The sequence below is a fragment of the Lagopus leucura genome, unplaced genomic scaffold, assembly GCF_019238085.1.
Source record: "Lagopus leucura isolate 7727_CA_CO unplaced genomic scaffold, USGS_WTPT01 Super-Scaffold_100001, whole genome shotgun sequence".
Taxonomy (NCBI): Eukaryota; Metazoa; Chordata; class Aves; order Galliformes; family Phasianidae; genus Lagopus; species Lagopus leucura.
Window position 1 is genome coordinate 5,454,654 of NW_024962262.1, and position 12,577 is coordinate 5,467,230.

At 41.8% G+C, this 12,577-nt stretch overlaps 1 protein-coding gene across 2 annotated transcripts in view; it reads left to right on the forward strand.

Moving 5' to 3' along the window:
* The window catches only part of MTUS2 (microtubule associated scaffold protein 2), a 264,670-nt gene that overhangs the window by 189,240 nt on the left and 62,853 nt on the right, over positions 1–12,577 (forward strand). For both annotated transcript variants that reach the window (XM_042867277.1, XM_042867276.1), the window contains one exon: positions 8,400–8,561. In XM_042867277.1, the coding sequence (XP_042723211.1) occupies positions 8,400–8,561 (162 nt within the window). The remainder of the gene's footprint in view (positions 1–8,399; positions 8,562–12,577) is intronic.

Genomic DNA, 12,577 nt, shown 5'->3' on the forward strand with positions numbered 1-12,577 from the left:
AAACTCCTTCAGGGTTGAGAAGGTGATTAAGAGTAAGTAATGTGAGCTGAATTTGAACATGAAATGAAATTCAAGTTAAGTTCCTAAGCAGCTTTGAGGATCTGTGCCTGGGCTCACAAAATGCAATTAATTAATGACTAGCTGGAGACCCTCTAGGGTTCTACGATCTTTGAGGCTTCAGTGTGGCATCTCCCCTCCTTAGCCCATATATCATGCTCTGAAGATGTTGTTATGCCAAGGAAGGAGGCAGACACATTAACTAACTCTTCAGTCTAGCACAATTCCGTATAAGCTATAGCACGCTGTGGCTTGGCAGTAGGGAGCAAGAACTGGTTGCTACCAGACCTTACATACTGATAATTGCTAGGACATTGCTTAAGTTTTCCTAGCCTGGTGATCTGTGGCATCCAGCTTGTATTGCTAAAACTGCTGGACATTCATTAACAGAATTGGAATGTCGTTAATACTGTTACCAAGGATTTTACTCTGTAAGTGTCTGAATATGGCACTCCAGCACTACTCAAGCAAATTAGAGCTAGCAATTCCTGGAAAGAGGCATTTATTAATGGTATAATAATGCCCACAAGTGTCACCAGATGTTGTTCCTTATAAAAAGGCTCTAATTTGGCACTTCTCGCCTTTAGAAGGAACTTCTTACAGAGCAGATGTCACTTCTAATCCTATCTTTCATGGGGGCCCATGCCCTGTTAAAAATGGCATGCCAATTCAGAAGTAGGCATGGTGCCATTGAAGCAGATGGTTATGAGCACAAGTTGTATTGTAGAACTGGTGTTTGCAGAAATATGAATGCTGGGATTGAAGCCTACGCAAGATCATCAAAATGTTACTACCCAGGAAAAATTCCTCCTAAGGTAGTTTGATACATGCCACTGATGCTTTACGGCTGGTAGAAAATGGGTATCAGTATCATCTATATGGCCAAGAGATGACCCTTTCAGAAGGTTGATACATCAATTTCTTCAGCCCATTTTAAAATCAGCCAGTGATGGGCAAAGCTACCATCAACATACAGGCAAATTTGATACCATAGTGGAATTCTCATCTTGCCTGGTAGTGTTGTAACTTTTTGCAGGAGCCCAGATATGATGTGCTATATGATCCAAAGTGTGACATAGTCAGAAAATTGCCTGCAGTTTCCATTTAAACATGTAGAGGTTTTATTTTATGTTGAAATTTTCACTTTGTCCAATGAAGCTTGTAACACTTCATTAGGAAGCAACATGTAACTCCACTCAAGTAAGAAATCCATTTAACTGGCTCCTAAAATATGTATTTTAATTGTTGACGTGAGATGAATAAATATTGATACAAGAAGGTGCATCAGCAGAAGGCTGTATTTTTCGTATCTGTTATTTATGAAGGACATTGAAGTTAGGTCAGTGCCTCAAAAATTACTCTAAATATCAAAAACTTAGAGTGATCAAAACCAGCAAAAAGGCTAAGTTTTAAATTCCATGTGAGCGTACAGAATTGGATTCTCCATTTTATTTTTTTCTACTGCATCAGTTACAGAAATGCCACAAAGCCTGATTGTTTCTACCATACTATTGCACACCTGTAGTTATGGGAGGTGATAAACACAGCCAATCAAACTAGTGCAGGAAAAATTGTTCTCCTACCTTCTGTGCCATGAAGAATTGTTCATATTTATGGTGAAAGAACAAAAAGAGAGATATTTATTCCTGTAAACATAACTTTTATATGTCTAGCTAAAGTCATAGAATGGCTTGATTTGGAGGGGACCTCCAAGATCATCTAATTCCAAACCCTTCCCCGGGCAGGATTGCCAACCACTACATCAGGCACTAGCTCGGGTTGCCCAGGGCCCCATCTAGCCTGACCTTGAACACCTCCAGGGATGGGACAACAGAAACCTCTAGGCAGCCTGTGCCAGTGCCTCATTACCTTCTCAGTGAAAAATTTCCCCCGACATCTAATCTAAGTCTCCCCTCTTTTAGTTTGAAATCGTTCCACCTTATCACTGTCTACCCATGTAAAAAGTTTTTAAGCTCCCATTAAGTATTGGAAGGCATAAGTGAGATCTCCCCTGAGCCTTCTCTTCTACAGGCATATCAAGTCCAGGTTCCCCAGCTTGTCTTCATAAGAGAAGACATGAGAAGTTAAAATATTACTCTTCTCAGTTTACTTTTCATCAGCTTTATAGGCACTGGACTCTTGAAATACATTTTGGTTAATGAAATTAGGGCTAAATTTTGGGCAGTATTTAGGCTCAAACTGCAACCTGAAACTAGAGCTAAGCTATCAGATCCAAATGAGGATCATACAATTAAGGCCCCAGAACAAGAGAAGTTATTATATGTCAACTGGGCAACCTGGCCTAGTGGTTGGCAGCCCTGCACACAGCTGGGGGGTTGAAACCAGATGATCATTATGGTCCTTTTCAACCCAGGTCATTCTGTGATTCTACGAGCAGAGCCTCGTATGTTGTCTGTGTTAACACTAACACTGTCATTGTTCATCAGTGGTGGTGGGACTCATCTGAGCTGTCCAAAAGGTCATGAGATCTAGAGAAGCACCACACTCCCTCCCCTGGTTGTAAAGGGTCTGTCCCAGAGGTACCATCTAGACTGCAGAGACCCAAACCCACCTGAATCGGGAAACTGGCTCCTGTGCTGACAGGCAATGAAGATTTGGCTTTTTACTTGAATGGCAGTTATCAAGCTCAAAATTCACAATTTGGGTTTATTAAGACTTCATTAAGACAGATTTTATAAAGGCACGTAGGCATGAACAAGCGCTCTCTAAAATGAATATGGTAAGGAAGATCATTACCTCTGAGCTAGAAATATGTAATGGGAAAAAATACTCCATAAAAGTACTCTATGTTTAAGCACTGTTTGAGCATCAGTCCTTATGGAGCTACTTGTTGTTGAAGAGAAATCTGTCACCAGCTTTTCCCTGATCTATTGCCCATTTGGACTTGGGTATTGGAAACTATCGGGAGCTGGCTCTCTGCAAAGATAAAACAACAATCTGGTAATTTCATCTACTGTCATAGCATCGTAACAGCATGGTCTCCCCCAGGGATCACAGTGTACCACTTGGACAGTGGCATTGCTTCAGAGCCATACATTCAGTTGTGTCAGGTGATGACTATGCTGTGAAGCATTCTATTTAATTTTACAGTGTTGAGCAATAAAACACTAACCCACTAAGCAGAGAAACAAAATGCTTACTTGACAAGTGGCAAATCTTGTTATCCATCTATAAAAATTGCCACTCTATAGATAAAAGTCATAAATAAACAGTGGGCCTTAATTAAAGGATGGGCGTGTGTTCCAGTGTAGTGAAAAGCGTGTTGTGCATTTTCAAGTATCACCTGATTATTCACAGTAGTTTAGGCATTTTCCTTATCAGAGCATTACCCATGGCAGTGATTTAAAATTTCATTTTGTGCGTGGAAACTGGGGCACAGAAGTGCAGCCTAGAAAAACTCAGCGGAACAATACATCCCAACATTTTGCAGGCCAAGAAAATTCATTCTAGGCTCATTCATCATCAGGTTTTCCTGAATGCTTTTCTGCCTGTCTCCTCTGTTCCCTTGCTGTGTGAATTTTGAGAGTAGCTGAACTCCTTCATCCTTTTGTTATTTGTAAAGCTCATTGAGTTTTATGACTGGAAAGTGCTTTAGAAACACGAGTGATATCGGTTCGTTGCTACAATAACTAGACTACCTTTGTTGTTATTAAACTTGGAGTCAAGTAGTGTGTAAGAGTCTCTGAAGGGCTTGATACTACCCTGGGTAAATGTTTGTACTTCAGTGAAAATTTATGATGCTAGCACGTTCCTGTCATCTCAGGTGTGACTGCAGCTGTGACAGGAGCTTGCAGCTCCATGCCTGCTGCCAGCATAGAGAATGCTTGACCTGCTGTGAAGAGCTGGAAATTTGCTGCCTTTCAAAAGGCTTCACATAGCAGCCCACAAGACAGGGAGCAACAGAAGCAGCTGCACTTGTATTTTGATATTCCTTGGGGACCCGCAGCATTGTCAGACAAGCTATTTTTCTAGAAATCACCCAAATCCTCCAACAAAAGCAGACTTGATTGCCACTGAGCAAGACAGGAAAGCCACGGCTGTGAGGCTCCAGAATGCAGCCCATTCCATCGCTCTCTCCTCTCAAAACAAGACTTGCCCGTGCAACTTGGCCTAATTCACTTCTTGTCAAACACAGAATTCCCCCCACCCATGCTCCCACTGAGCATGTAATATCACCTAATATCATACCATGTTCCATTCTGTAAGTGCTTCTAGAAAAGGAATGGTTCCTCCTTGTGGCACATAAGAGGGTCTTCCAAGAAGCAAGCTACTGCAGGGCAGGGTCAGTTGGTGAAGGGGCCGTCACGAATTTAAGGAGTGCATACGGATAGAGGGTGGCTTAACCATCTGGGAACCTGTGGGATTTTGGTCATGGCTTTCTCTGAATGCATAGCCTACAGCATGTAACTGTCCTTGATTTCACAGAATTATAGAATTGTTTGAGTTGGTAGGAACCTTTAAGGGTTATCTGGTCCTACTCCCTGCAATGAACAGGGTCACCTACATCTAGATCAGATTGCTCAGACCCTCTTCCAGCCATGAATCCTGCATGCCTTCACTGGCATAATGGTGTAGGGGTGAGTGGGTGCAGTTGGGACACTCTGAAGTACTTTCAAGTCTTCAAATACCTTCTCCCCTGTATTTTTTCATAAGTTCTAGAGTAGGATTCCTTGGGGCTCATAGTGAGGAGGTGCTGAAAGTTAGACTGAAGGCCTATAGCTCCAGTAGATTGTTAATACTCTTTTAAGTACTTTCCTGCAAAGTCAACTGTGCTACTTTGCATAGAAAACCGAGTCTGCAAAAATAAAGGGTGATTTATACAGGTGAGCCCCAATGACTTACCAGGTGCTTCAAAGGCAAGCAAGGAATCTCCCTTGGTTGAAATAAAAGCAGAATTAGAGGAGTAGGAGGGAAGAGGTACAGTACAGGGACGATATGGTCGCCTGCAAACTCTTAATGCACAGTACATCTGGCGTCTCTGTTCATGCTCTTACTTAAAAACAAGAACTCAAAAGACTCTGGGAGGGCTGATCCTACTGACTGACCTGCTGCACCTAATAGTGGGAAGCATTATCTGATGATAGACTGACAAGTACCATTTGATGAATAATCTTTCTAGTTTTCCTTCAAGAGACAAATTCCCCTGTGTAAATGGAAACCCTTATATTCCTCTCAGATCAGGAGGAATATGTGCTTTTTGTGTAATTTTAGCTTCATTTCTTGTTTGAATGCTCTTTGCAAAGAGGGATCCAACAACGTTTGTAGTGAGATGGAGCCCTCTTTGTCCCCACTGCTAGGGACAAGATGCTGCCTTGTGGACATGCACTCCTCTACCTCTGGCTGAGCATCACCAGAGGTATGAGGAATGGGAGTTTTATGGTCAGTCCATAACAGCTGCACTCTGTCCCTTCTTCCTCTTCACACTTCTCCCCTTCTCCAGTGTGGTCCACGGGCTGCAGTCCTTCAGGATAAACCTGCCTCATTTCAGGCTCCTCCCACAGACAGCAGCTCTGGCTCAGGGCCTTCTGCTGTGGGGGCTCTCAGTGGGCTGCAGCCTTCTCATGGCTACATGCACTGCTGCCCCGTGGTCTCCTCCATGGCTGTACATGGAGGTATGCCCCGTGTGGTGCCCCTTGTCTGCAGGGGGGCAGCATGCTCCTCCATGGTTCTCTCCCAGGCTGCAGGGAGCTGCTTCTCTGCCTTCCTGCTACACTGCCCTTGGGACTGCAGGGCTGCTTCTCTTGTGCTTTCTCATCACGCAGTTGACTGTGCACTGCTGTGCCATGTTTTTTAACCTTAAATATTCTCTTTCAGAGGTGTCACCAGCAGGCTGTGCCCTGAGGTGAGGCCACTGGAACTGACCGGAACCGGCTGTAACCGGCTGTGGCTTGCCACTGACACCCAGTGCAGCCATGCAGCTTATCTTACACAGTGCTTTGGTCATTAAACCATCAAAAGCCAAATCTTTTCTTTGCAGAATCGTTGAGGTTGGAAAAGACCACTAAGGTCATCTAGACCAACCGCCAGCCCAACCCACGGTGCCCACTGACCTCTTCCCCCAAGAAGAGCCGCATCCACACGGCTCCCGAAACCTCTGGGGTCGGTGACTGCACTGCCTCCCTGGGAGCTGTGCCACAGCCTCTCTGCTCTTTCTGAGAAGAAATTCTTACCTATATCTGACCTAAACCTACCTTGGTGCAACGTAAGGCCATTATCACCTGTCCAATCTCTAGTTACATAGGAGAAGAGGCCAACCTCCACTTCAGGCTCTTCAGAGAGCAATAAGGTCTCCCCTGAGCCTCTTCTTTAGACTGAACAATCTCAGCCCACAGAGGAGGCGTGCTGCCCAGGGCATTCTTGATTCAGGAACCTGACCAGGTCATGTTTTCAGCCTCTGCATCCACCATATCTTTAATCAGCAGATCCTGTGTGCCGTGCTTTGGATGGCAGAGGTGTTTGCAGCTAGCTGCACTCCATCTTCAAGACCTAAGGAAATTATTTTTTTTAATAAGAATTTGTGTAATTTCCCTTGGCGCTTCATTCTTCAGCAAGGGAACTGCAGATTTTGGGGCAGAAATGTTCTCTATAATAAATTTCACATCAGAGAATAAAGGATAGGTATATGAGGTTTCAATTAAAGATCATTTGAATTGCACGTCTCTGCAAACAACAGGAATAGTTTCCTCCTCAAGGTTTGCCTTTCTGTTTTTAAATGTTAGAACAAAGAGCCAAGGAAATCATCTTTTTTTTTTCTACAAATGCTGATACACAAGCTGGTGGGGTGAGTGCATATCCAAACCAGCAGTAACTTTGCAAGGGTGCAAGCAGATTGAAGCAAACACCTCAATTTGCTTTAAGATGCCCCTATCCTTGGGCACAGCTGCAGCTGTTACACTGACATGACTTTACTCAAGTCAGCGGTCTTTCATCAGCAGATAATTCAGCACATGGTTTTCAGTGGTTGTTACACAGGTGAAGAAGCCTTGTAATTTGGGTATAAAACAACTGTCTGTTGTGCTGAGGGGTCATTATCTGCCCATTGGTGTGAGGGTAATGAATGCTTTTTCCTGCACAGAGAACAGCAGATTGTTTTTTTTTTATTTTTTTAACATTTTTAACAATGAATTTTTTAACATTAAGTTAAGATATATACAGGCAACCCTAAAGACACAAAAAAACCCACTGTTTCGTCAGAGCCAGAAGGTATGTTCTTCCTTTATTAGAAAAGAAGGTTCTCTCCACTAGCCTTCTTCCCTAGTGGATTTTCAGCAAGAGTGCTAAAAAAATCTTTCTTGCACACGTATAGGAATCCTACATCTTAAGAAGACTGAAAACATGAACATGCTGATTATTTTAAGAATGTTATTCTTTCCCTGCAGGCAGTACGTAAACAGCACTGTGTGATATTTTATCTTTTTTAAATAATGAAAATAAAAATTATGGCCATTTTCTGAAACCCTGTATATTCCTTGCAGCTATCTCTGCTCAGTTTTTCAAACAAAATGCTCATCTTTTTGCAAATGTTCAGGTCCAGACATGCTGTAGTCTTCGGCGTTTCATAGGCTTTCTACTCAATAGATAAAGAAGACACTCCAACTTTGACTTTTTCAAATGTTAAGAAAAGATTGATTTCCTTACATCTACAGGGAGCGTAGGATGTGATTATTCCCTAGGTGGGAAATACAGGAGGAAAGCAAACCCATTATAGGTTTTGAAAGAGCTCAATATAAACTGGAAACCTTGGCAACCCAAGATTCAGTATGAGAATGCGATTGAAGTGGCTGTGAGAGTTAAGGCAGAATTATTTTTTCAGCTTATTACTCAAATGTCTGAGTGTGATCTGGGGAAATACTTGTAGGAAATCTCTCCTGGTGGGGAGAGTTCAGTGCCTTGCACCACTGAGACCTGCTCTTGTCCTTTTCACTGAGAGCCAGTAACGCCCAAGTCTCAATATGAGGGTATTGGGTGGCTTCTGCGGCAACTACAGTTCCTCAAAAAATTGCTACATGCATAGATTTAGAAACCTCTTGATTTTCTTAGGAGCCTCACAGCCAGATACCTTTAAGAAGCTAGCCAAAAACAAATTTTATGTCCTTAGAGTTAGAATCCAACAGCCACCAGCGCCTATTTAAGTAAGTTCCTGGGAACTATCTCTATGTAACCATTTGTACTGGAGAAAATCCATGAAATTTTGCTCAACTTGAAATGGCAATATGTTTTTGTTATTGTGTTATAATTGCTAATACAAGCTCAGTTTGTGTGCCACAGTTCACATACATTTTTTATGAACTTATAATTATGGCAGTTTTGGTCTCCTGCAGGTTCCAGCCTTGGAAATGAAGAACAAACCACTCCTAAGGCATCTGCACCTTCTAAAGACGTACCCAAGAGTAGCAGCAAGAGCGCAACACAGGTATCGAGCGGCACAGCGACTCCTCGCAGGAGCTTACTTCCAGCACCAAAAACTGCCACTGCACCTGCTGGTAGGTGTTCCAAACATGAGTACTTGAAATGTCATCTTTATTAGGCCAAGAAATGTAGAAGTTTTGTTACGATGCCATTTTACTGCTTACTCACCATTCATGGGCATATTGCCACAGTGCTGATTCAGTCTCCATTTGCGTGGGGTCTTTTTGAAATGTATTCAGGAATGCTCCTGTGGTCCATTTGGGTCAGTTGTCCTCTCAGCTTTCTGTGCATTCCCACCTCCTTAAAGTTAGGGCAGTGCGAGAAGCAGAAATGTTGTTGACTGAGTGCAAGCACTGCTTAGCAACATCTAAGACATTGGTGTGTTCTCAACACTATTTTCATCAAAAATTGAAACCACAGCACCATTCTGGCAACCAGGATGTATATATGTCACTGAGAGATTGAGGTACATGGAGATAACATAACATTTTAGTGAATAAAACCGATACCACTGTGTTTGTATGAGGGTAGTGAAGTAGGAGGTTATTTCACCTAAACATTACCTGGATTTGTTCACAGACAGTCTGACACAAAGTTTCTCCAAAACCAGCATGTTTTTCAGAGAGCTTTGCTTTGGTACTGCTTCTTGTGAGTTGGACTCTTGGAGCTGGGAAAGCCTAAATATGCCTGTATCTTTCTTTACCCCCTCAGTTTTCATGACTCTACGTATTTGCTCCTAGAAATAATCTATAGCTCCAGTATCACTAGTCTTTCCTTGCTTTTCCACTGCATGTCCAGTGAAAAAGGCCTTATTATTATCATCTACTTTGTAGTCTCTTCTCTCCTAAGATTATCCTTCAGGTTTCATTTCTAATATTTAAATGTTTGTCCCTAAAATGTTGTTGCTTCGTAGATGCCCGTTCAGAGGAAATACTGTGCAGAAAGGCAAATCAGACTATTCTTATTCATGACTTCCCTTTAGAGTGATAGTTAGGATAGAGCACTCCATGGTGTAGGGTATGGGATTGTGTATATCTAGACAGAGTCGGAAGGTTTTAAGTAAAAGAGAGATTCAGTACAAGTGTGGAAGTTCTATCGAGTTCAGATCAGATTACCAATTTAGATTCCAAAGTAAATAATTTTACATAAATCACCAGCCTTATCCAATATGGCCGTCATTAGGCCGCATTTCATCTCTATGTACATCCCCCAGTAACACACACTGCAAGTGAAACTGGGAAGGAGAAGTTAGTACAAAATACAGATAAAGACCTTAAGCACTGAAAATTCTGGTCACTCCATTTTAAGAAAAAATTGCTTGGTTGAAACACTCACAGAGAAGGGCTTTCTGCTACAATCAGTGGCTTGAAGGATCTGATAGAGAAGATGAAGCTGAAACCATCCATCTTAGCTAGTCCACCAAGGAGAAAGTCAAGGAAAGTGGATGTGGTCTTTTGTCTATCACAGTCACAAGTGGTATCTCTCACTTTAGAAAACTGTTTACTGCCATCATCTACACTCACTAAGTGGGAAAAGACCAATCTGTCAACACAATATATGATTTTTTGTGACCAGATAAAAGGCGACACCTTTTTTTTGTTTGTTTGTTTGTTTTTTTGCTTGTTTGTTTGTCTTTCCCTTTGATTTTGCTTTCCTCTCTGATGGTCCATAGATAACTTATGTCATTTCAGGCTACAGTAGTAGTTGGTTAGTATACGATTTGCCCCTGCATATCTCCAACAAAAGCCTCTTTTTCAGGCAGTGATATTGTCATGATAAGCTTTAAAAGACTATTTCAAGGGTTCTGCAGAGGAGCTCTTTCAGCCTCCAGACTTCTTTTTCCTCAAGCACTTTGTACCAGCAAAGACTGGATGCAGCAGTGGATGGAGCCCGTTGCCACTGCCCCAGTGAATTTATAGTCTGATGTTGATAAGGACACTCAGTTGAGTGAATAAAACTGACTCCTGTTTTGTTCTGGAAGGAAACAAAATATTTAAAGTAAGGATAGTGGACCATGCTTTTGAAACAGAGGCAGACACTGAGCAGGGACAGCTGACAAGTTTGGAACGTTGTTGTTGTTACAATGGATGGAAACAAAACTAAAAAAACTACGGTAGTCCAATGCTGTGTTGTGATTTTAATACAAACAAAAGTACCAGCAGATACACTTATGATCAAGTCAAAAAAAATTTTATTAGAACAATATTATGATTCCTCACAATACAAAATATCTGATGGAAGCAAGGATAACTGAAAGCAACAATAATGACAAGTTTTTTAGCAAGTCTAATTCTGCTTTTCTTGCAGTAGTGTATGAATGCTGTCTGTACATCCCAGTGTGATAGGGAGCTCTACAGGACATAATGTTTTCTCTTTAAATACTCCTTGCACAGTTTTGCACATCTTTTAAATGATGATGCCCCAAAAGATTGAACTCTATTAAATTGGAAAGGAGGTGCTACAGATCAAATGAAGCAAGAGGAGAAAGGGCAGCAAAGTGTTCATGTTGCTCTGGGCTTTATGATCCCAGGAAAACAAAGGCATCTAACAAAAGCCCTTTAAAATTGTGTCAGATACTATGTTTTAAATATGCCACAGATAGTGCACGGGTGTGCTGAAAAAGCCCCTCTCCAAAAGGAGGTCCTGGAGGCTGTAAGGTTGAAAGTCTGCTTGTACAGCCTCTGTACAGGGTCTGCTTGTACTGCCATTGCAAATGGAAGGAAGGGCTGTGGCTGCCACAGGCAACCAGTCTGTGCAAATCTGTCAGTAGCACTGGACATCACAGAGCAAAGACTGATAACAGTAAGGGAGTAGAGAGGTAGAATTAGTGTTTCAAAAATGTTTGAAGAAACAGTGAAAATTAATCCACCCCCAATCACCCATCTTGGGTCTCTGATGCTGTCATGTCATAAAGGCAAAGAATGTTGTGCTTGGGAAGTCAGCAACACTGAAAAAAAAAAACTTCACCGGTGCTCCAAACTGAAGGGAAAGTGAACAGTCAACTCGAAGTGGACCAGGGATTACGTTTTGAAAACAGAGGAATTGATAAATTGATACCATTCTACAAAGCTATCACATATTGACAATTGCTTGCACAGGCAATCCAGTGATCAGAAGAGAAATCATGATGTAGAAAGAGAACAATAGAAAATATAAATTACTCAAGATGTTCTGTCTGAATAAAAGTATCTTGTTTCACTGACCATTTTGGATGTCCCTAGATTGAAGATAGTCTTTCTCTCAAAGGAAATGCAATTACAAGATATCCCAAATCCAGTTTTGAGGAGAGGCTTGGAGAATGAAGTTCCTGGTAGATGTATATTCATTAAAGTGCTACATGAAGTGACATTTAAAAGAAGACTTAAAAGTGACAGCTATACATCTCAAAAAAATCTGAGCTGGGCTTGGCTTTAGTCTTATGTTTTCCTGGTTATCAACATCTTTAACAAATGTGTAATGTATCAAGCTCTATGATGACAGTAGCTTAGAGGATAAAAGAGGAAGTAGATCACCTGTTAGCTACTTCTCAAAAAGGACCTCCACAGCCTTGTGAGCCTCTTGTTGCTGAACTTGTATTTGCAACTGGATCACGAGAACAGCTTCTACGAAGAATGGTTGGTGGGGCACATGTCTGCCTTCCATCTCAGCACAGTTTCTCCACAGCCCAGGCCACTGTGGAGTTGGCTAGAAGGAGCAGAACCACTCCAGTTTTCTGTTCCTTTTGATCTCGTGAGCAGTGCTGCTGAAGTCAGCCACGTGGTAAAGCTTTTGAAAAGCAGAGAAACCACAATCATACCTTCTACACTTCCTGTGTATTTGGACAATGGCACAATAGGTATTCTATGTGTAATACTAGCAATCCTAGTAATTATTACTCCTAGAAATAATTGCATTACAGCTTGATGTTGCATATGCATTTATAAACACAAGCTGCATCCCAACCTCCTGTGCATGATATGGCAGCTATGTAAGTAGGGTTTTTAGTGTGAGATGAGGTGCACAGACACTGTATGTATTGTATTCAGGATCTTCTACAAAAGTGAAGAGCATAGAAAGTATTTCGCTGAGAGTGAGTCAGACTCTTAAATAT